The 23,400-nt window shown below is 58.7% G+C and overlaps 2 protein-coding genes across 6 annotated transcripts; one reads left to right on the top strand and one right to left on the bottom strand.

Moving 5' to 3' along the window:
- On the top strand, window positions 9,023-14,655 carry ASB6 (ankyrin repeat and SOCS box containing 6). 2 transcript variants are annotated; one of them, XM_018055951.1, is made up of 6 exons: window positions 9,023-9,269; window positions 10,315-10,496; window positions 11,439-11,545; window positions 11,641-11,749; window positions 12,695-12,781; window positions 13,297-14,655. In XM_018055951.1, exons 1-6 carry the CDS (start codon window positions 9,157-9,159, stop codon window positions 13,836-13,838), a joined length of 1,140 nt encoding a protein of 379 aa, XP_017911440.1. In that variant the 5' UTR covers window positions 9,023-9,156; the 3' UTR covers window positions 13,839-14,655. The 2 variants fall into 2 exon arrangements, with proteins under 2 accessions (XP_017911440.1, XP_017911439.1); XM_018055950.1 differs by having other exon boundaries at window positions 13,171-14,655.
- NTMT1 (N-terminal Xaa-Pro-Lys N-methyltransferase 1) lies at window positions 15,520-23,276 on the bottom strand. Of its 4 annotated transcripts, none has more exons than XM_018055952.1 (4): window positions 23,122-23,276; window positions 17,608-17,821; window positions 16,636-16,888; window positions 15,520-15,909 (listed from the first exon to the last, which is right to left on the bottom strand). In XM_018055952.1, the coding sequence occupies exons 2-4, from the start codon at window positions 17,767-17,769 to the stop codon at window positions 15,653-15,655; spliced, it is 672 nt and encodes a 223-aa protein (XP_017911441.1). In that variant the 5' UTR covers window positions 17,770-17,821; window positions 23,122-23,276; the 3' UTR covers window positions 15,520-15,652. The 4 variants fall into 4 exon arrangements, with proteins under 4 accessions (XP_017911441.1, XP_017911442.1, XP_005687322.1 ...); XM_018055953.1 differs by having other exon boundaries at window positions 23,231-23,249; XM_005687265.3 differs by lacking the exon at window positions 23,122-23,276 and adding an exon at window positions 22,816-22,977.

Below are 23,400 nucleotides of genomic sequence, written 5' to 3'. Positions count from 1 at the left end.
CACTGTGACCCACGCAGCACGTCTGGGCAGAATCCAGGAAAGTCTGGGATCAAACCCCGGTACTGCCACCCACCCGTGTGCTCTGCGACGCTAGGCAAGTCACTTCTCTCTCATCTGTACCTACACTTCCGGAGGATTCACCCACAATGCATTTCAAGCCGGGCAGGGCCTTGATAAATGCTGGCTTGAGGAGGGACCCTTGGCTGAGCGTGTGGATTTCTGGGATTTTCTGGAACCTACTCTCCGGGTCTGTGAAGTAGACCTTGACCTCTGGTCACTGCTGACTCCCCTGAGGCCGAATCCCAGGGAACAGCTCCCCGCCCCGCCCCCAGGCCTCTTCTGCCCTGGCTCTCCCGTCCCCGCCTCTGCCCCTGTGTTCAGCCAGCTCCTCTGCCTGTGTGCCTTCTCCACGGTTTCCCTGTCTTTGGTTTCCCTCCGTCTTTGTCTGCCAGGAACTGTGTCCCGGAGGAACCAATACTCCAGGGCTTTTCTGTGTCCCTTTTCCAGAAATGGGGAGAGGGAGGCAGGGAATGAGAGAAAGAGAAGAGAGGAGGGGCAAAAATCAAAGCCCACATATTGGTTCCAGATGTGGCTCTCTCTCCCAGCCCTCTCCAGCAATTTAATTAAATTCCCCCAGACAGCCAGGAGGGTTTCTTAATGATCAAATTTCCCGGCTCCCCTCCTAGAATGGGCCCTCTCTGTCTCCCTGACGGATGGCCGACGGGACTCTTCCTGCCGTCAGCTTTGCCAAGCAGGGCCCACGGCGGTGGAGTGGGGTGGGGTGGGGGCTTCCCCGGAGCACAAAGGACCCTGCTCTGCGCCCCCCTCTGTCTCCCTCTATCCCCAAGGGCTCTGAGCCCTCCTGAGCCTTCGCTTGGCAGAGCCTCGCACTCAGCTGAGCTGCAAGGGGTGGAGGGCTCTGAGTGGTTCTTGCCCTGAGCTCCGCCTCTGGGCCGGCCTGCCAGGAACTGAGGCCAAGCGGGCGACAGTGGGGGTCAGATGGGGAGTCTGGGTGAATCAAGACTCTGGGTTCACAGACCAGTGAGGCATGGGGCAGGCTCAGACCTCCTGGGCACCCTCCCCAACCCATTTTGGCAAGGAGATAGACCAAGGCTCAACGAGGGCAAGGCCTGGGCCGAGATTACAGATACCTGCCTGCCAAGGATGGAAAGGCATATACAGATGGTCTAGCATTTAGGTGGAGAGGATGTGCCCAGAGGAGGCCTGGGATGGTTACCACATGTGAAGTTGAGGGTCCTTCTCAGTAGGACCCCTGACTTCTGGAGCAGGAAGGAATCTAGGTGAGCCTCGAAACCACCATTTTCTTGTGCCCATGAGGCAGTTAAGTTGAGAACAAGCCAAGCCAGACCCCAGGCCCCAAACCTCCTCCCATCTCGAGATGGGGTCCTGAGGGGCTCTGCATGGGCTGAACATTTGTATTCCCCACCCAGCAAATTCATACATGAACACCCTAACCTCCAATGAGATGGCGTTAGGAAGTGAGACCATTGGAAGGAATCACCTTAGATGAGGTCATGACGGTGGAACCCCCACAATAGGATTAGTGCCCTATGGTCACGTGAGCACACAGGGGATGGTGGCCACCTACAAGCTGGAAGAAGAGGCCTTGGAATGAAACCTGCCTTGCTGGCGTCTTGATCTTGAACTTCTCAGCCTCCAGAACTATGAGAAATGAATGTCTATGGTTGCAGCCACCTAACCTATGGCGCTAAGACAGGCTGCAGGTACCTTCTCTCCCTGTTCTCCTTCTGATCCCTAAGGACTCACCTCTTCTGGAAGAGGCTCGGGGGTCAGGTGAGGCCTCGGATGTGGGCACACAAGGATGGCAGAGAAAGGGGAGGGGTCCCTCAACATCCCCTCTGCGGCTCTGGGCTGCCCATCTTGGGGCTTCGTCAGAGGCTAGCCCAGCCCACAACTGGCTCTCATAGGCCCCACATCAGGACCACTTGGCAACATCTGGATGCAGAATGCGGTGGGGACATGTCAGGGAGGAGGCTGCCCTTGGAGCAGGGGCTGCAGCCGGCAGGGCTGGACTTCCTGGAGGGGGCAGGTGGTGGGAAAAAGCGGGGTAAAGATGGGGGCAGAGATGTCCCTGGGGGTTGGGGGGTCTTGAAAATGCTCCTGAGTGCTTCCTAGGAGAGACACAGAACGAGGGAGGGGACAGGGCAGTCTTTCCCCGCCCAGCCCAGATCCTTCCGGCCACTCCTGCTCCCAGTCCCCTGGTCCCTCAGCTGCCCCCTGAGCCCCACAGAGGGCCAGGCCCTTCAGCGTGGGGACTGCAGCCAAGCAGGCTGGGCCGCTTGTGAGGGTTGCTGGGGGTCAGGGTGGGGTCAGGTGTGGGGGAGGGGAAAGGAGACAGAGAGGAGTTTGGGGGGAGCACACACAGGAGAAAGCGCAGGGCGGCGGCGGTGGCCCCACGGCGTCACCAGAGGGGTCTGCCCAGTCCGCCTCTCTGCCGGGACCGCCAGGCCTGTGGCTCGCAGCCCCACTGGGGAGAGGAGGGAGACTGGCCCTCGCGTGGACTGCTGTGTTCTCCAAGTGGTGGCTCAGACGGTATAGAATCTGCCTGCAATGCAGGAGACCCAGGTTCGCTCCCTGGGTCCGGAAAATCCTCTGGAGAAGGAAAGGGCAACCCGCTCCAGTATTCCTGCCTGGAGAATCCCATAGACAGAGGAGCCTGGCGGGCTACATACAGTCCATGGGATCATAAAGAGTTGCACACGACTGAATGACTAACTAATGCCAAGTATCTTACTTTAAGGAAACTCTGCCAAATTGAAAGAGAGAGAGAAATAAAAGGGGAGGGGGGTTTTACCAATTTCCCCCTCTAGGGCCTTATAAGGGACAGACCTGGCTGCCAACAGGGGGCACTGGGAAGGTAGGGTGCTGGGCTGGGGCCATGGCATTGTGTGTGTGCACGTGTGTGTGAATGCGTGTGCATGACTGTCTCAGCAAGTGAGTGCGTGTGAGAATGTCTTGCGAGTGTGAATGCAGCGGCACACGCACGTGTGGGTGTGCGAGGGTGCCTGAGTGTGAAAGTGAGCATGAGCGTGTGTGAGCGTGTAAAAGGGTGAGCAGGAGTGTGGGGGGAGGGCAGCGGGAGGGAGTGCGGGGGGCCATGGCTGGGCAGGCGGTGGGTTTCCAGGGAGATGCCAAGGGCCAGGCTCGGGCTTGAGTCCTGGGGAGCCGCTTGCTGGCCAGCTGCCCTGGAGCTGGTCAGTCCTCTCTGCAGGCCTTGGTCTCCTGGACTAGGACCCAGGAATATTGCTGCCGCTTTCTTTCTGGGGTGTTCTGACCAGTCGATGGGACATCCACGTGAAGTGAAGTGAAGTGAAAGTCGCTCAGTCATATCTGACTCTTTGTGACCCCATGGACTACACAGTCCATGGAATTCTCCAGGCCAGAATACTGGAGCGGGTAGCCTTTCCCTTCTCCAGGGGATCTTCCCAACCCAGGGACTGAACCCAGGACCCACACTGCGGATTCTTTACCAGCTGAGCCACCAGGGAAGCCCAAGAATACTTCCTAAGAACACTGAAGTGGGTAGCCTTTCCCTTCTTCAGGGGATCTTCCCAAGCCAGGGATTGAACACAGGTCTCCTGATTCTTTACCAGCTGAGCCCCAAGGGAAGCCATGCAGAGCTTCTAATCTGATGCACGGGCCCAGGACGCCCTCCACCAGAGGCTGCTGCTGTCACCAGTGTGCCACTCATGCGGTCAACCTGGGCCCTGCGGTGCCAGAGGACTGGGGAGGGCAGCCAGGGGAGGGCAGCCAGGGGAGGGCAGCCGGGGGAGGGCAGCCAGGGGAGGCGGAGGCATTCAGGAGGGCCTCGGGGGAGGTGACCTGTGTGCTGGGAAGGATGTCCCTGGGTGAAGTTGGGAGAAAAAGTTTTTTAAATTAATTTATTTATTTGGCTGCGCTGGGTCCCAGTCCCAGGACGCGGAATCCCCGATCTTCAGCTCCGATATGTGAACCCTTAGTTCAAGTGGGGTCTAGTTCCCCGGCTAAGGGCTGGACCCGGGCCCCCTGAACAGAGTCCTGGTTACTGGGCCACCAGGGGAGTCCCAGGAGGAGAGAAGTTTCTGGGAACAGACCATGCTCTGGTTCTCTACGGTCTTGCCTTCAACCCCAGGAGGAAGAGGGTTCAGGGCCGGATCCTGCCTCTGGCTGGTTTAGCATTTTGAGTCTCAGGTAAGACCCAGTCCTTGGTAAGAAGGTGGAAAATACACAGAAGCACAAAGAGGGTCAAAGTTTCCCTGATCCCAGCCCCTAGAATAATCACCGCTAACATCTCAGTACGGGACCATTGAGAATTACTCCTGGGGACTACCCTGGTGATCCAATGGTTAAGATTCTGTGTTTCTAATGCAGGGGGTGTGGGTTTGATCCCTGGTTGGGGAACAAGGATCCCAGATGCCATGCAGCACAACCAAAAATTTAAAAATAAATAGAAGAATTAGTCCTTCCCATGCACACATGTACACACACACACTTTTTCCCAAGTGGGATCAAGACAGTACCTACTGTTCTGTAACTTACTTTGCTGAGCTTCTATAGAGCAGAATCGACCATGTGGTAAGTCCCATATGTCAGCTGTTTTCACTGTTAGTGTTGAAAAGCTGGAGAGACTACGCTTCTCTCCTTATTTTGGTCGACCCTTTTTCATCCTTTGTGACATGGCTGTACATGTCCTTTGATCATTCTTCTCTTAGTGTTTTTGTTTTCTTCTTGTTGATTTTCAACAGTTCTTTATATATGAAGGTTATCCCCTTTTGTGTGTTAGGTACTCAGAGTAACTCCCAAACTCCCTGGGGAGGAGGGGGCAGGGACTGACCCTGCTAGGGTCTGAGCACTGGGTGCTTGGCCCCAGGCCCACTGCCTGCTAAGAAGCCTGGAGTTGGGTGGCAGGAAGCGGCTGGACTGGCAGGATAGTGAGAGGCAGGGGAAAAAAGAGAAGGTTCAGAGCTGAAACGAGAGTCTCTGAGTGACAGAGCCTTAATGGGAGGCAGATGGAGGAAACAGGATTGCCCTTGCTGACGGGAAGGAGGTCATGGGTCACGGAGCTTTCTAAAGATAGGAGTCTGGGAGACGGGCAGGCGACAGGGCCCACTCCATGGTGTGGTGCCCAGGGGCTGGGACAGAGCAGGGGGCAGCCCCTCCCTTCTGCATGTCCAGACCCTCTCAGGCCCAGAAGCAGAAGAGCTGCAGGCACCTGACTCCTGGAGGCTAGGTATATGGAAGAGACCCCCAAACTCGGGTTAACGACCCAGCCCGGCTGTGCAGCATTAGGCAAGCACTCAAATCTCTCTGAGCCTTAGTTTCCTTGTTGAAAAGGGTGTAATACCAACACCTACTTATTGCTGTTCAGTCTCTAAGTCATGTCTGACTCTTTGAAACCTCATGGGCTGCAACACGCCAGGCTTCCCTGTCCTTCACTATCTCCTAGCATTTGCTCAAATTCATGTCCATTGAGTCAGTGATGCCATCCAACCATCTCATCCTCTGTCACCCCCTTTAGGAGGGTATATTAAGATAAGTATGTCAAACGTTACTATAGAACAGGCTCAGTAAATAAAAGTTAACTTGTGATTGTTACTGTTCTAATCACTAGACAATTATTCTTTTCTTGCTGGTAGAGGCCATTGGCAGCATCAAGGATCTCTTCATTGGCTCCAACTCTGTCAGAGCCAAAGGCCTTTGAGTTATAGGTGGGGAAACTGAGGCCCAGCATCCAGAAGGGCCATACCTGGGGTCATCCACTGGAGTGGCTGTGTATCCTCCAAGGAGATATTTTAGATCCTAATCTTGAGGAACCTATGACCATGGTCTTATTTGGAAATAAGGTTTTTGCAAATGTAATCAAGTTACGGTGAATTCACACTGGATTAGGGTGGGCCCGCAATCCAGTGACTGGTGCCGTTTAGAAAAGACAGGGAGATCTGGGCACAGACACAGATGCAGGAAAGAAGGCCGCGTGGAGACAGAGGCGGGCAGAGATCAGTTCAGTTCAGGCGCTCGGTCGTGTTCGACTCTTCGCGAACCCGTGGACAGCAGGCCTCCCTGTCCATCACCAAACTCAAACTCATGTCCATCCAGTCAGTGATGCCATCCAACCATCTCATCCTCTGTTGTCCCCTTCTCCTCCTGCCCTCAATCTTTCCCAGCATCAGGGTCTTTTCCAATGAGTTAGCTCTTTGCATCAGGTGGCCAGAGTATTGGTTTCAGCTTCAACATCGGTCCTTTCAATGAACAGTCAGGACTGATTTCCTTTAGGATGGACTGGTTGGATCTCCTTGCAGTCCAAGGGACTCTCAAGAGTCTTCTCCAACACCACAGTTCTAAAGCATCAATTCTTTGGCGCTCAGCTTTCTTCCCAGTCCAACTTTCACATCCATACATGACCACTGGAAAAACCACAGCTTTGACCAGACGGGCCTTTGTTGGCAAAGTAATGTCTCTGCTTTTGAATATGCTGTCTAGGTTGGTCATAACTTTTCTTCCAAGGAGCAAGCGTCTTTTAATTTCATGGCTGCAATCACCATCTGCAGTGATTTTGGAGCCCCCCAAAAATACAGTCTGTCACTGTTTCCACTGTTTCCCCATCTATTTGCAATGAAGTGATGGGACCAGATGCCATGATCTTAGTTTTCTGAATATTGAACTTTAAGTCAACTTTGTCACTCTCTTTCACTTTCATCAAGAGGCTCTTTAGTTCTTCTTCACTTTCTGCCATAAGGGTGGAGTCATCTGCATATCTGAGGTTATTGATATTTCTCCCGGCAATCTTGATTCCAGCTTGTGCTTCTTCCAGCCCAGCGTTTCTCATGATGTACTCTGCATAGAAGTTAAATAAGCAGGGTGACAATATACAGCCTTGATGTACTCCTTTCCCTATTTGGACTCAGTCTGCTGTTCCACGTCCAGGCAGAGATCAGGTGATACCGACATAAGCCTTGCCCAGAGATGCTAAAAACCTTCTCCATTGTCTTCAGAGGGAGCATGGCCCTGTGGACACTTTGAGGTCAGAGTTCTGGCTCCCAGGACTGGGAGAGAACAGATTTCTGTTGTTTTAAGCCACCCAGTTCCTGGTGCTTTGTTGTCACAGCCTCAAGGAATGAATGAAGCCAGGGTAGAGGCTGGCCTCGGGCCAGGCTGAGTCCACCCATCCCAGTTCTGCCCTGGACCCTATAGAATGGTCTAGAAGATGGGCCTCCTATGGTTACTGACCACATGCTCTAGCCTTCTCCAGGCACCTCTTAGGCCCCTCACCTGTGCCATGGAGCAAGTGACTTGGGGTCAAACAGGGCTGTGAAACCCGGGGGTCACCTGGGGGTGCCTGTGCCATTCAGGGCCCTGGGATCAACTGAGGGGTGGGGTGTGAATCCTTCAAAAAGGGGCAAACATTCCCAGACTCCCAAGGGAACTCCTGCGAAGACTGAGGTGCGCCAGAGCCAGGGCCCCATCCAGAGGGATCTTGTTGCCAGACAGGAATTTGGGCCCAGGTGTCCAGTCTTCCGATTTTACATGACAAGCTGGAAATCTCCGCTTCTGTGTGAGTAAAATAAATTTTGGACTGTGTGTGTGTGTGTGTGTGTTCTGGCAAGCCTGCCGTGTGTGTGTGTGTGTGTGTGTGTGTGTGTGTGTGTGTGTTAGTCGCTCAGTCGTGTCCAACTTTTTGCGACCCCATGGACTATAGCCTACCAGGCTCCTCTGTCCGTGGAATTCTCCAGGCAAGAATACTGGAGTGGGTTGCCATTTCCTCTTCCAGGGGATCTTCCCGACCCAGGGATTGAACCCAGGTCTCCTGAATTACAGGCAGATTCCCTGCTGATCCCCCTACCACTTTTCTTGCTCCTTTAGGCAACGGAGGGGGAAGCAAAATTAGGTCTTCTGAGACCTGATGGGGATTTTAAAGGTTCATCTCTTGATCTGCACAACAACCTTGTGAACTGAAGAATTATAAGCAAGCAATTGTCCAGCCCTTGCTGCATACTGGACTCTGCTGGGTCCCCATCGCTGGCCTGGAAGGCTTTGGATTGCATTTTTCTTGGTGGCCTGGGTCGGGGATGGGGGAGCCCTACTCTACCCATTTTTTTATGTTTAATTGTAGGCACATGGGGTTGTCTTTAAATTCATCTCTAAACGTTTCCACTTCCTTCAAGACTTGTCCCTGAGGAGTGTCAAGTGGGAGAGACTCCCAAGCCCACGTGGTGGAGGGTGGGGGCGATGGGAGACCAAGGCTGCCACCTGAGCGGCTGGGACTGGCTCACCCCTTCACAACGAGCTATCCAGAATCACGAAGGCATCAAGGCTCCACCCTGGGCCTCAAGGTTGTGGACGTTGGAATGCGAGGCCCAAGGCCAGATACTACTCCTTAGAAAAGTGGCCCCAGCTTTGGGCTCATTCCTGTTAGATTCGACTGACAGTAACAGAGCTCTTGACCCAAGATCTTGCGTAGGTTTGATTATTCCCATTTTACAGATGAAGAAAGTAAAGTTCATTGAGTCCATCAAGGCAGAAAGTGGAAGCCCCAGTAGGCTGCAAGGGCTAAGGAATCGTCCCCATCGCCCGTCAGGGTGGGTGTGGTCCAGTCAGCCTGGGGAGAAGGTGAAAGCCAGGCCCAACCGTGGTCCGACCCAACTCCCACCCAAGTCGGGGGCACCGGGGGTCCTTCCTGGGAGCTGGGCAAGGATCCGGCCGGTGTGTGCTCGCTCAATGGGCGGAGCTCGGACGGCGCCCAGCGGCCGCGAGCGGGATAGCAAGGCGGAGCTGGGCCGGGCCGGGAAAGGAGCTTCCGGGCCTAGGGCTGAGATCGGACTTGGCTGCCGGTCTGCGCCCTCCAGTTCTGCGGAGCTGTCCCCCCAAGGCACCCCTAGCTTGCGCGCCCAATCGCACCGCGATCCTCCGAAACCGCAGAGGGCGCTGTCGCCGCCGCCGCGATCCCTTCCCCGGGGCCTGAGCGGGCCGGAAGCGCGCGGGTGACTTCCGGCGCGTAGCCCCGGGTTGGGCGGTGCACCGGGCCGGGCGCGGGGCGGGGGACTGGACCCAGCGAGCGGCCGAACCTGGTCAGGACCGCGGGCTCCGCGACGTATCCCAGTCGACGTCTCGGCCTCGGTGGAAGGTGCGGCCGCCGCCATGCCGTTCCTGCATGGCTTCCGGAGGATTATCTTCGAGTACCAGCCGCTCGTGGATGCTATCCTGGGCTCCTTGGGCATCCAGGACCCCGAGCGGCAGGAGCCGCTGGACGGGTAACTCGCGCCCTTCCCCGCCTCAGACCGGCGCGGCACCCCTTTCCTTGTCCCCACAAATATGGCGGGCGGTGTCCTCATCTGTCAGATGAGACCGAGGGCGGGCGGGGATGGGTGGAGGCGGCCGCGGCCCGCTCAGGGAGGCCCGTGGGGCGGGGTGGCGGCAGGGCCTCTGCCTCAGCGCCCCACCCTGCGCCCTGCCGGTCCTGTGCCCTCTACCTGGAGCTACAGAGGAGCAGGATGTAATCGGTAAACGCGGCGCGGGATGAGCTTTCTGTAGCCCGGAGTTTCTCGTTTGGTATAGACAGGCGCGGGTCTGTCATACGTTAACCTGTGGGAAGGCTGTTCAGAAAGCGCATCTTTTAGAGGTTACATCGGCGAGCTAAAACCCTCACCCTTCGTGGTGATCGTGCTACCAGAGAGAGGCTGACAGTGGTTAAAGTGGTATATACTGCCTTACGTGGAGCGGAGAAAAGAGCCGAGGAGAGGGGGGATCGGGGGTGTGTTTTGGGCATCAGTTGGAATTGGCGAGGGGGGTAGGCGGGTTGGGGCTGTGGTGCAAAGGGCTTTCTGGGTTCCTCTGCCTTTGGTGGACCGAACCGTCTCTGAGTGTGATCGGGCTTTGGGAGGTCTTCTGACCGCCCTGGCTGCGGGGCGGCCTGAGCTGGGGTGCAGCACCTTCTGCAGCCCCGGGTTAGTCGGTGTCTGGTTCTTGCCTTTGGCCACAAAGGTTCCCTTCAGTGCCAACAGCGCAGGTGTATGAGGCTTTGTACCTAAGTCAGGGGCCAGGTTGTATGGGTGACTTGGAAGGAGGTTGATGACAGCTCCAGTCCTTTCTCAGCAAACCTGGAGTCTGCTCCATTGAAAAGATCCAGCTTGGTCCACCAACCTTTTCGGAAGAGACTTTCTGCCCCATGGAGCCAGGGCCCTGCCAGGGGTGGGGGTGGGGGCAAAGTGGGGGTGACTGCAGGAGACCAAGGCCACTTACCCCCAGGGTGCCCAGCCAACCTGTCCCACCCTCAGCTGCTCCCCTCTCCTGCCCCAGGCCCAGTTATGCTGCCAGCGAGGAGAGCCGCATCCTTGTTCTCACCGAGCTGCTGGAGAGAAAAGCCCACTCTCCATTTTACCAGGAAGGCGTGAGCAACGCCCTGCTGAAGATGGCCGAGCTGGGGCTGACGCGCGCAGCCGCCGTGCTCCTGCGGAATGGAGCCAACCTCAACTTTGAAGGTCTGCCGGAGCCTGGAGGGCTGGGGTGGATAGATGGCTTGAGTGTGGCCTGCCGGGGGTGGGCAGTCAAGCCTCCAGGCTCTGCCCTCATCTCTTCAGGGGTGATGCCTGAGGAAACCCACACTGGGTGGCCTCCCACCCCCTGCAGTTTCCCAGAGGCCCTCAACCACCTCTGATCAGGAGCTGCTCCTATCAGGCGATTGACTTAGCAAACTTTCCCCCAACTCCCAGCTAAATCCTTGCTTCCATTAATGCAGAAATGGGGCTGCTGGCGCTGTGCCCAGAGCCAAGGGAAAGTAATTTTCTGCCGCTGGTTCCTGCCACGGGGAGAGGGGGGAAACAGATAAGACACATTGGGCATAAATCACGGACTGATGGTGTTGGCGTCTAGCTGGTGTGCCCGGGAGGTGCTGATGGAGCCATCTTCCTTCCCTCTTTGTTTTGCCCTGGGTGGGGGGTTGGGGGGCAGGCAAGGTCAGCCAGGAGACACTCGGGACTGACTTGTTCCCGAATGGGGTTTTGGTGCTGATACAGGACGTGCCAGGAGTGTCTCTCCTCCCCTTTGGAGGACAGGCTCAGAGGCGGCTGGGCTCCTGGGAGGTCAAGGAGCGGGGGAGGCGTTCTGCAGTCAGTCGCTTGGGAGACCCAGCTTTGAGCATTTGTGGGTGTTCCTCCCCACAGCCTTGTTTTAGGTCCTATTTTACAAAAGGGACTAAAACCCAGATTAAGTACCTTGTCCGTTCACTGGAACGCCTCCCCAGGACCCGAACCTAGGCCTGACTGAGCACCCTAGCGTCTGACGAGGACAGCTGTGTCCTGACCCCTCACGGTGCCAGGAGCCCTTGGGTCTGAGCGTTGGGGCTAGGCTGCCAGGCTGGTCCTGGAATCCTATGAGAATGTGCCGTTGGGCAGGGCTGATGTGAGCTGTGTCTGCGCCTTCAGACCCGGTCACCTACTACACGGCGCTGCACATTGCCGTCCTGCGAAACCAGCCTGACATGGTAGAGCTGCTGGTGCGCCACGGGGCCGACATCAACCGGAGGGACCGGGTAAGAGCCAGCCCTGCTCTGAAGGAGGCATGTGGCCGGGGCCCTGAGCCGCTCACAGGCCCCAGGGCCAACCTGGCTGTGCTTTCTCGGCTCAGATCCACGAGAGCAGCCCCCTGGACCTGGCCAGCGAGGAGCCGGAGCGCCTGCCCTGCCTGCAACGCCTCCTGGACCTCGGAGCAGACGTCAATGCGGCCGACAAGCATGGTGGGTGCTCCTGGGAGAAAAGCAGGGTAGGCTGGGGCCAGACTGCCTCGTGAGGTAACCCTGGGCGTGCTGGGGTGATGGCTCGGCAGGCAGGCTGGAGGCAGCCCGTCTGATGGCAGAGCATGGCTGGATGCGTGCTGGTGCCTTCTGCTGACTCACAGAGGCTTGGGAGGCGGTGCATCGTGGCCCCACAAAGGCGTCTGCAGGAGCTGGACCTGTGTGCTCAGCTCCTGAGTGACAGGGCTTCCTTCCACCCAGGCTGGGTCTCAGGTAGCATCTCAGGGCCCAGAAAAATCCTCCTTCTCCTGGCCCTTCTGGTCCAATGTTTGTGTCAATGGAGAGAAAACGGCCAGAAACCTGTCACCCTCAGCCGTAGCTGAGAGGTCAGTTTGGTGTTTTGTTTTTATTTTGGGCTGTGCTGGGTCTTTGTTGGTATGTGGACGTTTATCTAGTTGTGGCGAGTGGGGCGACTTTCTGGTTGGAGTGTGCAGGCTTTCCATGTTGGAGGCTTCTCTTGGGAACATGGGCCCTAGGGCGTGTGGACTCAGTAGCTGTGCTCCTGGGCTCTCCAGCACGGGCTTAGTGGCTCCGCGGATATGGGATCTTCCAGGCCAGAGATCAAAGCTGTGTCTCCTGCACGGCAGGTGGATTCTTTACCACTGAGCCGCCAGGGAAGCCCAAGATCAGCTTTGGTTTCCTTTCATTTGGCTGCACCGGGTCTTAGTTGTTGCACGTGGGATCTAGTTCCTTGACCCGGGATCAAACCCAGACCCCCAGCATTGGGTGCACAGAGTCCTAGCCACTAGGCCACAGGGAAATCCCCAAGATCAGTTGTTTTTAGCCTTCATTATCTGGTCCCGAGGGTCTGTATTTCCTCCGGGCTGGCCTGGCCTGGCCTCGGCTTCCCCAGCCCCCCTCTCCGCCTCACTGGCTCTCCCTCACTAGGTAAGACAGCCCTGCTGCATGCTCTGGCCAGCAGTGACGGGGTGCAGGTCCACAACGCTGAGAACATCCGGCTCCTGCTGGAAGGAGGTGAGCCCCACCCTTCCACTCGGCCCCCAGACCGTGAGGCGCGGCCACCCAGGCCAAGGCCTCCTCCCACCTTCTCTTCCCCCTCCTGGCTCTCCTAGGAGGTGAGCCCCACCCTTCCACGCGCCCCTGGACCATGAGGCGCAGCCCCCTGGGCCGAGGCCTCCTCCCACCTTCTCTTCCCCCTCCTGGCTCTCCTAGGAGGTGAGCCCCACCCTTCCACGCGCCCCTGGACCATGAGGCGCAGCCCCCTGGGCCGAGGCCTCCTCCCACCACCTCTTCCCCCTCCTGGCTCTCCTAGCGGGTGAGGCCCACCCTTCCACGCGCCCCCGGACCATGGCCCCGGGCCAAGGCCTCCTCCCACCACCTCTTCCCCCTCCTGGCTCTCCTAGGGGCGGACGTCAAGGCCACCACCAAAGACGGGGACACAGTGTTCACCTGCATTATCTTCCTGCTGGGCGAGACGGTGGGAGGCGACAAAGAGGAGGCCCAGCTGATCAACCGCTTCTGTTTCCAAGTCACGCAGCTGCTGCTGGCCCACGGCGCCGACCCCAGCGAGTGCCCGGCCCACGAGTCCCTCACGCACATCTGCCTCAAGAGCTTCAAGCTCCACTTCCCCCTGCTACGCTTCTTGCTGGAGTCGGGAGCCGCCTACAACTGCTCCCTGCACGGCGCATCCTGCTGGTCCGGCTTCCACATCGTCTTCGAGAGGCTCTGCTCCCACCCGGGCTGCGCAGAGGACGAGAGCCACGCGGACCTGCTGCGCAAGGCGGAGACCGTGCTGGATCTCATGGTGACCAACTCCCAGAAGCTCCAGCTGCCCGAGAACTTCGACATCCACCCTGTGGGCAGCCTGGCGGACAAGATCCAGGCCCTGCACTTCTCCCTGAGGCAGCTGGAGAGCTACCCCCCGCCCCTCAAGCACCTGTGCCGCGTATACATCCGCCTCTACCTTCAGCCATGGCCCGTGGACGCCAAGGTCAAGACCCTACCTCTGCCTGACAGGCTCAAGTGGTACCTCCTCAGTGAGCACAGTGGCGCCGTCGAGGATGACATCTGACCGTCTGGGCTGTGGGGCGGGGTCTGGGCAGCCCCGTCAGCCTGTGGGTGATTGAAGTACCAGGGCGGCCCGAGGGGACAGCCTTCGGTCCGCCTGTTAGAAGGTGCAGGGTGGAGCCAGGCGGCTGCAAGCACTCCAGCGGGGGAAGGCCTCTCTCTGCAGGGAGACTGCCCCCGCTTCCCCTGGCAGCGACTCTGAGCCTTGGCCCACAGTGGAACCGGGGACAGGGTTTAGGACAAGCACAGACCCTCCTGGTGGGAGGGAGTGCCAGGCACTGAGAGAAGCAAGAGGGCTCCATGCCCACGCCCTCCTGAGGAAGCCGGCCTGCCCCGGCCCGAGTGGAAACACCAGGAGGGGCCTGTGGGGTGCAGCCCAGCCGAGACCCTTGACTCTTCACTCAAGATTCTGTCAAAAAAATAAGTGTTTCGGGGCAGGTAGGGAGAGAGCTGAGCTAACTCTGGCCAGCTTCTATAGCTCTCGGGCCAAGCCACCCACCACCCTGCCCACCAAGGGGCAGGGCTCTGCTCTGGCAGCAGCTCTGTTTGTGCCAAACGTGGGGTTTGGGGACCACGCCTTCTGAAAAGCAATCATGCATGACCGTGGGCTGTCTTTCTGAAATGTCTCACATCGTGAGGGCTCATCTGATGGGAAAAGCTACCAAGGCTGAAAGCCAACCTCCGCCCTCTGTTGAGCCCTCACCAGGCCGCCTGCAGGTCACACAAGGTGGTCATTGTGAATTGTGTAACCGCCTTGGAGATAAGCTGAGGCGACTAAAGGATATATTTATAAAATTAAACTGATTTCTCTTGGCCTTAAAGGTCCTTGTGTAACATTCACACACACACACACCCCACCTTCCCTGAGTTCAGGATAAAGGATCCCCCGGCAGCCGGGAGGGAGGGGTGGCAGGCACAAGATGCCACGCTTAGAGCAGTTTGCAAGCCGCATGACACGGCTGTCCCAGTAAAGACGAGCACCACTCCAGACAGGCGAGGGCCTTTCCAGCATAGGCTTCACCCTTTTATTTTTAACTGAAAATGTCCCCCCGAGGAGAAGCCACAGGCACAGCTGGGAGTGATGCTCCGGTCTCTCCCCTTGCCACAGGCTGCGGTGACCATCATGTTAGGAGGCCAGGGCCCCATCCCCACAGCACCAGCAATGTGGACATGTCCCCATCCCCCAACAGCACCAGGAACGTGGACATCCCCCCATTCCCCCACAGCACCAGGAACGTGGACATCCCCCCATCCCCCAACAGCACCAGCAATGTGGACACGCCCCCACCCTCCCCCCGCAAGAGCACCAGGAACGTGGACATGCCCCCACCCCCAACAGCACCAGGAACGTGGACGTGCCCCCAGCCCCACGATTCAGCAGGTGCCATGTAGACTCTGGCAGCCAGGAGGTCCACAGCTGCAGGCCCCACAGTCCCAGCTCCCCTCCTTCCCCGAGGCACAGTCCTCAGCAACTGCATTAAGGGTCATTCTCTTCCTCCTGAGGCAGCCAGGCCTGTGGCTGGAGGGCCAGCCAGTGTCTTGGAGGTGAGGGACTCTCTCTTGCTCCCGATGGGAGCACAGTGGCTCAGGGGTCACCCACTCCCCACCTCACTGCAACCTTACCGCCCCATCCAGCAGCACTCCTCTGGACCAGGTTCCCTTATGCCTTTTTGAAAAAGAGCCTGTTTGGCAGTGGATGGCAGACAGGTGTATTTAGTGACCCCACTCAACACTCCCGAACCATCAACGTGGAGCGTCTGGGCCTCACCTGGCCGCCAGTCCCCAGTCCCACACCGGCCCCGTGCTCCGCCGGCCCGCTCATCTCAGGGCGAGGCTGTAGACGTGGTAGATCTCGTCCGGGAGGTTCTCCTGCCGCTCCTGGGCCAGGAGGCTGAGGCCCGCGCTGCGGACGATCCTGTGTACCACGTCCAGGGCGCGGCACACGCTGCTGTCCACGTCGTCCAGGATGACGCCCTCCTGGGCCATGTTGTCCTTGATGACGACAATGCCATTGGGACGCAGGCCCTGCTTGCAGCGCCGCAGGAACTCAGCCAGGTGCTCATCAGTCAGGTGGCCTAGGGGAGGCAGAGGCCGTCACCGGGGAGAGGCGGGCTACGCCAGGCCCCTGCGCAGCCTCCAGCACTGCTACTGACTTCCTGAGCGCTGACTGTGCTGAATACACAGGGCGTGCTGGCTCTCAACAGCCCAAAGGGGTTCACCAAACCCCACTTTGAGCAGAAATGGGCGCAAAAGCCACCTGCCCCACACCTGCCCTCCACCCACCCTTCCTAGCCCGGGCCAGCGGTGCGCACCCAGCTGAGTTCCTCACCTACATTACAACCCCAAACAGAACTCAGGGCTGGACCCCCATGGGCTCCCGGCAGGCCTGGGCCGCCCAGCTTGCAGTGGGGAGGCCTGCTGCCAGGTGGGCAACCCGAGAAGAGCACCCCAAGTGTGCCGTCAGGCTAAGTGGGTGCAGGACAGGACAGCGGGGCAGGGCTTGCTCTCCACAAACAGCACGGGGGGGCGGCCAAGGCTTCCACTTTTCCTAAAAACCCCTTCCTTAGGAAAACTGATTTCCACATTCTTTGAGTGCAGTTAAAACTTGAAAATTAAATATTTTTTTCAACAAAAAACTGCCCCCACATGGGTCGCAGCAGATACTGAGCTGAAACAAAACGTGGAAACAAATGAGCCTTCAAGGTGAAGCCCTGGGGAGGGAGGATTTGAGGATCCTCTGGCCCCCCAACCCGCAGGAGCAGAGATGGGCAGGAAGGTGCAGAGAGGCACGGGAGGCTCACCTATCACCCACTGGATCCAGATCACATCGTATGACTGTGGCTCGGGGCTGAAGTCCTGCAGGCCGCAGCAGAAGAAGTTCCTCACTCGCTTGCCCTCCTCGCCCAGGTAGGTCTTGGCCTTGACCAGGAAGTCCTCCGTTACGTCCACCATGTCCACCACGCCGAAGAGAGGCAAGAGCAGCCGCTTGGTGATCCTCCCAATGCCAGCTCCGCAGTCCAGGGCATACGAGGTCCCCGTCTTGTTCGGGCCTTCCTGAAGCAGCAGAAAAGACAGACTTAAGAGCAGGGTTAGAAGCCAGAGGGACCCCGTCTCTGCAAAGGGCCTTTCCTCGTGATCCCCTAGAACGATTCGGATCAGTGGCTGGTGGCTGGCGTGGGTGGGCTAGCGGTGGGCGTGAGCACAGCACAGCCTTTCTCTGGGTCACGTGTTCCTGAGAGGAAAGCCACCCTCCACTTAACGGTGTTAACTCGACTAGATGCACTCATCTCCTCTCGCTCCCGAGACTCCCGTCACAAGGACCGTGGAGAGAAGCAGTGCAAGAAGGAAGAGGGCGTTCAGTGAACACACCCGGGAGGCTGGCACGCGGGTAGAGGGGCGGGCAACAGCAGCCGCGGTGTGTGCCGAGGGAGAGGGAGGCGGGCCTGGGGAGGCTCCGACCACAGCACCGCCAGCCTGGCACAGAGGCGGTGGCAGGACGAGAAACTGGGAGCCTGTGTTCAGCAGACCAGCCAACACCCACAGCCCAGATTTTTGCAAACACGGCAGGAGAGCAACGGTTTCTGCCTCTGGAAAAATGGAACAGTCTGCGAAAAGGCTGCTCTGTTCCGGCACCAGGAGGCCCCAGCGTGACAGCCGGCTCCTGGCGGGGGACCTTGCGGCAACGCCTACGAGCTGGCCCGCCCCACCCGCTCGTCAAGGCCTGGGTAGTGGACGTGGGCTCTCCTCCTGGAGAGCACACCGGACCTGCCTACCCTCAGAAACCTCTGCAGGAACTTCCGGGAGCTGTTGATGTCGATGCTGGAGATGTGGCCATACCCCCCGAGCATGCCGTCCACGGTGGCCGGGACCTCCTTCCAGTACGTCTTGGCCTTGGAGTAGAACTGCTTCTCGTCCTCGATCACCTCGCTCGTCATGCCGTCAGCAGCTGCGTCTCTGCCCAGGCACCAAACTCAGCGCCGGCGGCTCCTGAGAAGGAAAGGCGAGTGGGTGAAGCGGTCAGGTCTCAGGCCCCGGTCTCCTGGCACGGCTGCTGCTGGTCTCACGATCCCGTCCGATGCCGAGGAGCGGCTGGCCCCCCCAACCCCGCCCGCTCCTACCCCTCGGAGGGCAGGGACTCCTGACGCTTGTATTCAAGTGGTTTTGCAGAGCTATCTTCATGTCAGCAGGAGACCCGGCACCCCGGCTTCTCCACTTTCCTTTCCTGACAAGACACCTGACCTGCCAGCTTCTGACCCCACGGTAGACAGGATCCTGATCTAGTTAAAGGAGAGCAACGCAGGGGACTGAAGCCTCCTCTCTGGGACCCCAAGGACCCCGCCTCCCAGCTTTGGTCATTAGCACATGGACAGGCTCGCTGTGGGGTGCAGTGCTGTGAACAGGGAGACAGGCAGGCGGACACACACCACCGTACGTGAGGGCCACAGAGGGGCACAGGGGCGGGCAGACAATGGGCGCCGGGGGACGTGACACAGCAGCTGACACCAGGGAGGGGGACACATCTGCGCAGCAACTGGGAAGACGCGAGGGCAAGGGGCTCTTCCAAGGGGAAACTCGGGGTCCTCTAGGTCACGGCTACCAACTCAGCCTTCAGCCCAAAGGGCAGCAAGCTGCAACTACTCTGGGTTAAGCAGAAGTGGCCTGAGACGTGAGATTCCAGAAGGCGGTGTTGGCAGCTGAGTGGACTCCTGGGTGAGAGACCCGGCAGATGGCCAGGCCCCCGCAGCAGAACAGAGGCCCACAGCACCCCACACCCGCTGGCTGGGCTGCGCCACATGGGGCAGGGAGGGTCACACCTCTCCCCATGGACAACACTGGTCTACAGATGCTCTCCATGCACAGGGCTGGTCCAGATACAGCCCAATCACCGAATGGAACCAATGCAAACACAAGGCAGAAATGAGGCCTCTCGCTGAGACAGAAAGTGCTATGGGAACTCGAGGGATGAAGAAGTCCCTTCCGAATGGCAGATGGGGCAGCAGCTGAGAGAAGGCAAGCCCTGAGCTGGGCCCTGAGAACAAGGTACACTCTAGATGGGGACAGGGGCAGAGCAGAGACAGCGTAGCGTGCACCCCACACAGAGGACTGGCTCGGCTGGCTGCCACGTGTCACCAACAGGGAAGAGATAGGCTGAGTTTCTGAAGGGTGAGGATGTGCGGGGACCCAGCCTGGGGACCGAGCTGGGGCAGCGTGGGAAGGCAGGGCCAGTCAGGGTCCCCAGGAGGCCCGTGCAGAGGAGGGGGTGGACGCACGCGCTCGCATCCTACCCTAGGCCGGGAGGCCCATGCACCTGCCACGCCCTAGGCCTCCCCGCGTGGGCAGCTCATTTGCACCACAGTGTCTCAGCTCAAGTGTCATCTCCTCCCAGAGGCCTGCCTTGGCCTGCCCGAGGCGCCTTCCTCCCAGGCCCTTACCCACTCCCCGTGGCTGCTGCCTTCAGAGTGTGGGTTTCTTTCTGAAATGAGCTGTTTACTGACTGTCTGGCCTCCAAGGAATGGAAGCCCCCCAGGCAGGGCCTTTTCACCACTGTGTCCCAGCACCGAGCCCACGGGGGTCACTCGGTGCAGAGGTGACAGCCCCCCAGTCCTACAGGAAAGCTGTGTGCCCCTGTGCTCCGGGGGCTTCACTCCGCCCCCTTTACAGAACTCCGCAGGGCTGTAGCTAAGCCCACTCCCGCCCCGCCGGTACAGTCCTACAAAAAAGCTGGTACCCCCAGAGAGCGAGGAACGCGTCAGAGGAAGTCACGGGAAAGTGCCCTGGGGACAGCACGGGCCTGCAGGATGCAGTCTGGAGACTAGGAGGAGAGAAGGGGAGCAGAACATGAGGCGCGCTGGAGATTTTTCACTCCTGTGTCTGTCGCCAGCCTCCAACCCGCACCTGTATTCTGAACTTGTCCCAGAAGGAACCTTCCAGAAGCAGCAGGCGTGCCCCGCCCAAACAACTCAGAGACACGGCTCCTCGATGCAGTTCTACTTCTGCCGTGGCCAGCCCTTTCCAGAGACCCCACCGGCGAGTGGGGTCACCAGGGAGGGCCCGGCCTGGCAGGTGAGAGCTGCTGGGCAGGGGGCCGCCTCCTCCATGGGTCCGGGCTTTCTCAGGGGCCAGGTCGCACGCGGGCCTTCCGAGATCAGAGGAAGGCCGAGAGGTCCATGAGCCCGACCAGGGTCAGCCAAGGTCCCCCGCTCGGAGGCCCCTTCCGCTCCCGGAGGCCCCTGCTCCGGCCCTTCTGCGGGCTCCTGAATCAGCTCTCGGGCCGATCCCCCGCTTCCCTGGGCAGGCGCGGGGCCCGGGACCCCGGTGACAAGGGCTCCAGTTACTGCACCCACCCAAGAGCCCTCTGGGTCACAGGCTGGAGGGTCCTGGGCTCCAAATACTGTCCCCCCACCCCAATCATGCTGGTGTCCCACACCCGTGTCCCAACCCCTGAAGCTGCCACCCCCCAATCAGAACAAGGATGTCACATGCTGCTTGTGAGAATGGGCTCTTGTCCCTCCAACCCTGAGGGACACGCGCGGCAAAAGGACGCAGAGACCTGCCAGTCCCCAAGCACGCTAGCTGCGGCAGAGTGGCAGTGGCTCCTGACAGCTGACAGAGGAGGGGGCTGCCAGCCTGAATGTCACCTGTGACTTGACTCGGTTTGGGGCGGCCTACGTGGGTGGGGTCGGCAAGGCCAAGCGGACTCCCCGGCCCTGGCCAACAGGGGCCACGGCGACTCTGCCACAGCGTCCCTCCCGGCCCGACCACCACCCAGGAAGGAGCTCCTCCACACCGCACGGCAGCGCTCCCCTCAGACGGACTTCTGCTTCCGTACTTGAGCCTCTCCCCCCACGGGACTGGGAGCTGCCTGCGAAAGCAGAGGCAACACCCTGAAATGCACCGCTGTTATTTCTCTCGCATTCCACACAGCTCACAGGTATTCAACAAAATTCCCCGCCGATCGAATGAAGAGAATGATTGGGGGCCAACTATTATTGCTATCATTATTATTCCAGGGCTGCACTCTCCCCCTCTGCCCCGTTGTTTGCCTTTCCTCCCGGCAGACATGGCTCCTGGGGGCAGGGACACTGCCTCACACGCCCTTAGCCTCAGACCTGATACGAGGGGGCATTTTACTAACTGGTTGCTGAAGGAATCAGAGAAGGACCTTTGTGCGGCTACAGCCATTCTGCACTTTTCAGAAAATCCTACAAAGATGTACCCGTTCCAATGTGATAACACTGAAGCCCTTTACCGACAGTGAGTTTTTGCTTTACCAAAAGCCGTACAACACGATTCCTTTAAATGCCAAGGCCCCCTGAATGATCTCATTGACAGGAATCCCACTGACAGGCAGAGTCTGGCAATAAGCCAGGGAGGCACACCCGGGCTGGGAAACGGCAAGGGTGACTTTGACATTTGTTCTAACAGCTTAGATTCATTAGTAAACATGACTCCTGGGGCCCTCTCTACACTGTTACCTCCTGGCATCCAGACTGGGGTGGGCAGGAGGTCCCTAGGAGGCAGAGGGGACAGCAGAGTTATTGATCAAACTGCAAGAAGTCCTCCTACACTTGGTCCAGATCACAGGAAGGAGCCACGTGGCCGCAGGGATGCGAAGGGGCCTGGGCACAGTCTGGCTTCGTGAGTGCTCTGAACGAGCTCAGAGGAGAAGAGAAACCCTTTGCTCATTAGCGAACTTCTGCTTCTCAGAGTGGAATGTGTCTGGGCATCCTTCACGGTCATCTCCCCACTCCAGGGTGTTCAGGGTGACCCTGAGCAGCCGCCCCAGCAACCACTCTTCTTCCAGCATCCGTGACAGAGAACGGTGTCTGAACTGTCACTACCTGTCAGTGGAATTCTTGTAAATGAGATTATTCAGGGGACCTTGACATTTAAAGGAATCATGCCGTAAAGGAGGAAACAAGGAAGACGCAACAAAGACAGGAGGAGATTAAACTCTGATGGTGAATGAACCAGGTCTCAACGCTGGCTCTGCCTCCCACTGGCTGTGCAAGCTAAGACACAACCTCAGTTAAGCAGGTGTCTTTATCTATACAACGGGAACAATACTGACTTTACAGGAGGGCTGTGATGATTAAATGTGGATATAAAAGTGAAAAGTGATCCAGACACTGCTGGGCACATATTAATCTTAAAAAAACAAACAAACAAACAACCTCTGTCCAATGATATGCTCATCAATTCTCTCTGCTAAGTGTGAAGATCTAATGAGAAAATGTGCTGAAAGGCCCTTATAAACCGTGGCCTGTTGGTCACACCTAAGGGATTATTCCTGCTACTGCAGGTGGTCAATCCAGCTGCTCACATGGCTCTGCCAATGGCAGCAGAGGGGAGCGAGCCTCCGGCCATGCAAGCACAGAAACCCTCAAGGTTTTGGTGACTCCAGGGCTTCTGGTCGCCACCAAAGCATGCCACATGTATTTACTTCCAACCCTCCCATAGTCCCTGGTACACACAGAAAAACCATTCACTAAAATGGAGCGATGCACACACACAGGAAACCAGGAACAGAACAAGGACAGAATCCAGACTTCTGACCCCCCCCTCAAGGTCCCCTTTCTCCCAGGGGCTCAGGCCATCTCACTGAGCAGACTCTATACATCCAGCCCGCGTGCAGTATAGCCCGGCCCCACTGGCAGGGCCTCTGACACCAGCTGTTTCTAACCCTTGTCTTACAGACACACCAAGATCCAGAGAGGCGCAGCTGACTGGGCAGCAGAGCTTGGGCCTTCAGATTTATGGCAGCCTCTCTGCCAACAGGCTGACCTTGGCTCCAAGGGCTCGGGGGGCCGGCGGGCTCTCTTTTGAAATAGCACCTCTGTTGAGCCATCACTAGGGTCGGGTCCAAGGTGACATATGAGAGCGACGCCTGTGTAACGGGCACGATACCCTGTGCCCGACTGTGATCCGACCGGTTTTCCTGAATCCTCACACCCACCCTCCTTTGCGGGTGCGCGCCTTACCCATCTGGCACAGGGGAAACTGAGGCTCAGACAGGGAAAGGAACTTGCGGCGGCGGGGGTCGGCGTGGGGCCAGTGCCCTGATCAGGCTTGCGGGGTCTCAGCCTTCCTCCACCCCGGGACCACGGGGGCCCAGGGCCGGCCGGCGGACCTTCCGCGAGCGCGCACGTGGGGCCGAGCCCGCTCGCGCTCGGGTCACGTGAGGAACCGGGGAGGCCTCAGGGCACCCAGGCGGTTGGGGTCCGGGGCCTCCCCTCTCCCGGCAGCCACTGTCTCCGCCCCACCCCGCTCCGCCTCGCGCTACTCACCCCGGGTGGGGGCTCCCGGGACGCGGGAGAAGAAGACGGGAAAGCGGAAAAGAGGGGGACGGCGGCGGCAAAGACCCCCCCCACCCGCCCACGACCAGCTCCGTCCAACCTCGGCTAGAAGCGACACCTCGCGGCGCGCGCCGCTTTTGCCCACTTACGTCACTTCCGCTCTTCTCAGGGCGGGGCCGCTTCGGGCTCCGCCCCGCGCGAGACTTGTCCCCGCCCCCCCGCCCCCTTGGGCTTCGGCCCTAACTCGAGAACTTCCCTGCCGTTAAAGAG

Source organism: Capra hircus, chromosome 11 (assembly GCF_001704415.2).
Source record: "Capra hircus breed San Clemente chromosome 11, ASM170441v1, whole genome shotgun sequence".
In the NCBI taxonomy this organism is placed as follows: domain Eukaryota; kingdom Metazoa; phylum Chordata; class Mammalia; order Artiodactyla; family Bovidae; genus Capra; species Capra hircus.
This window is presented reverse-complemented; position numbering and strand designations above follow the sequence as displayed.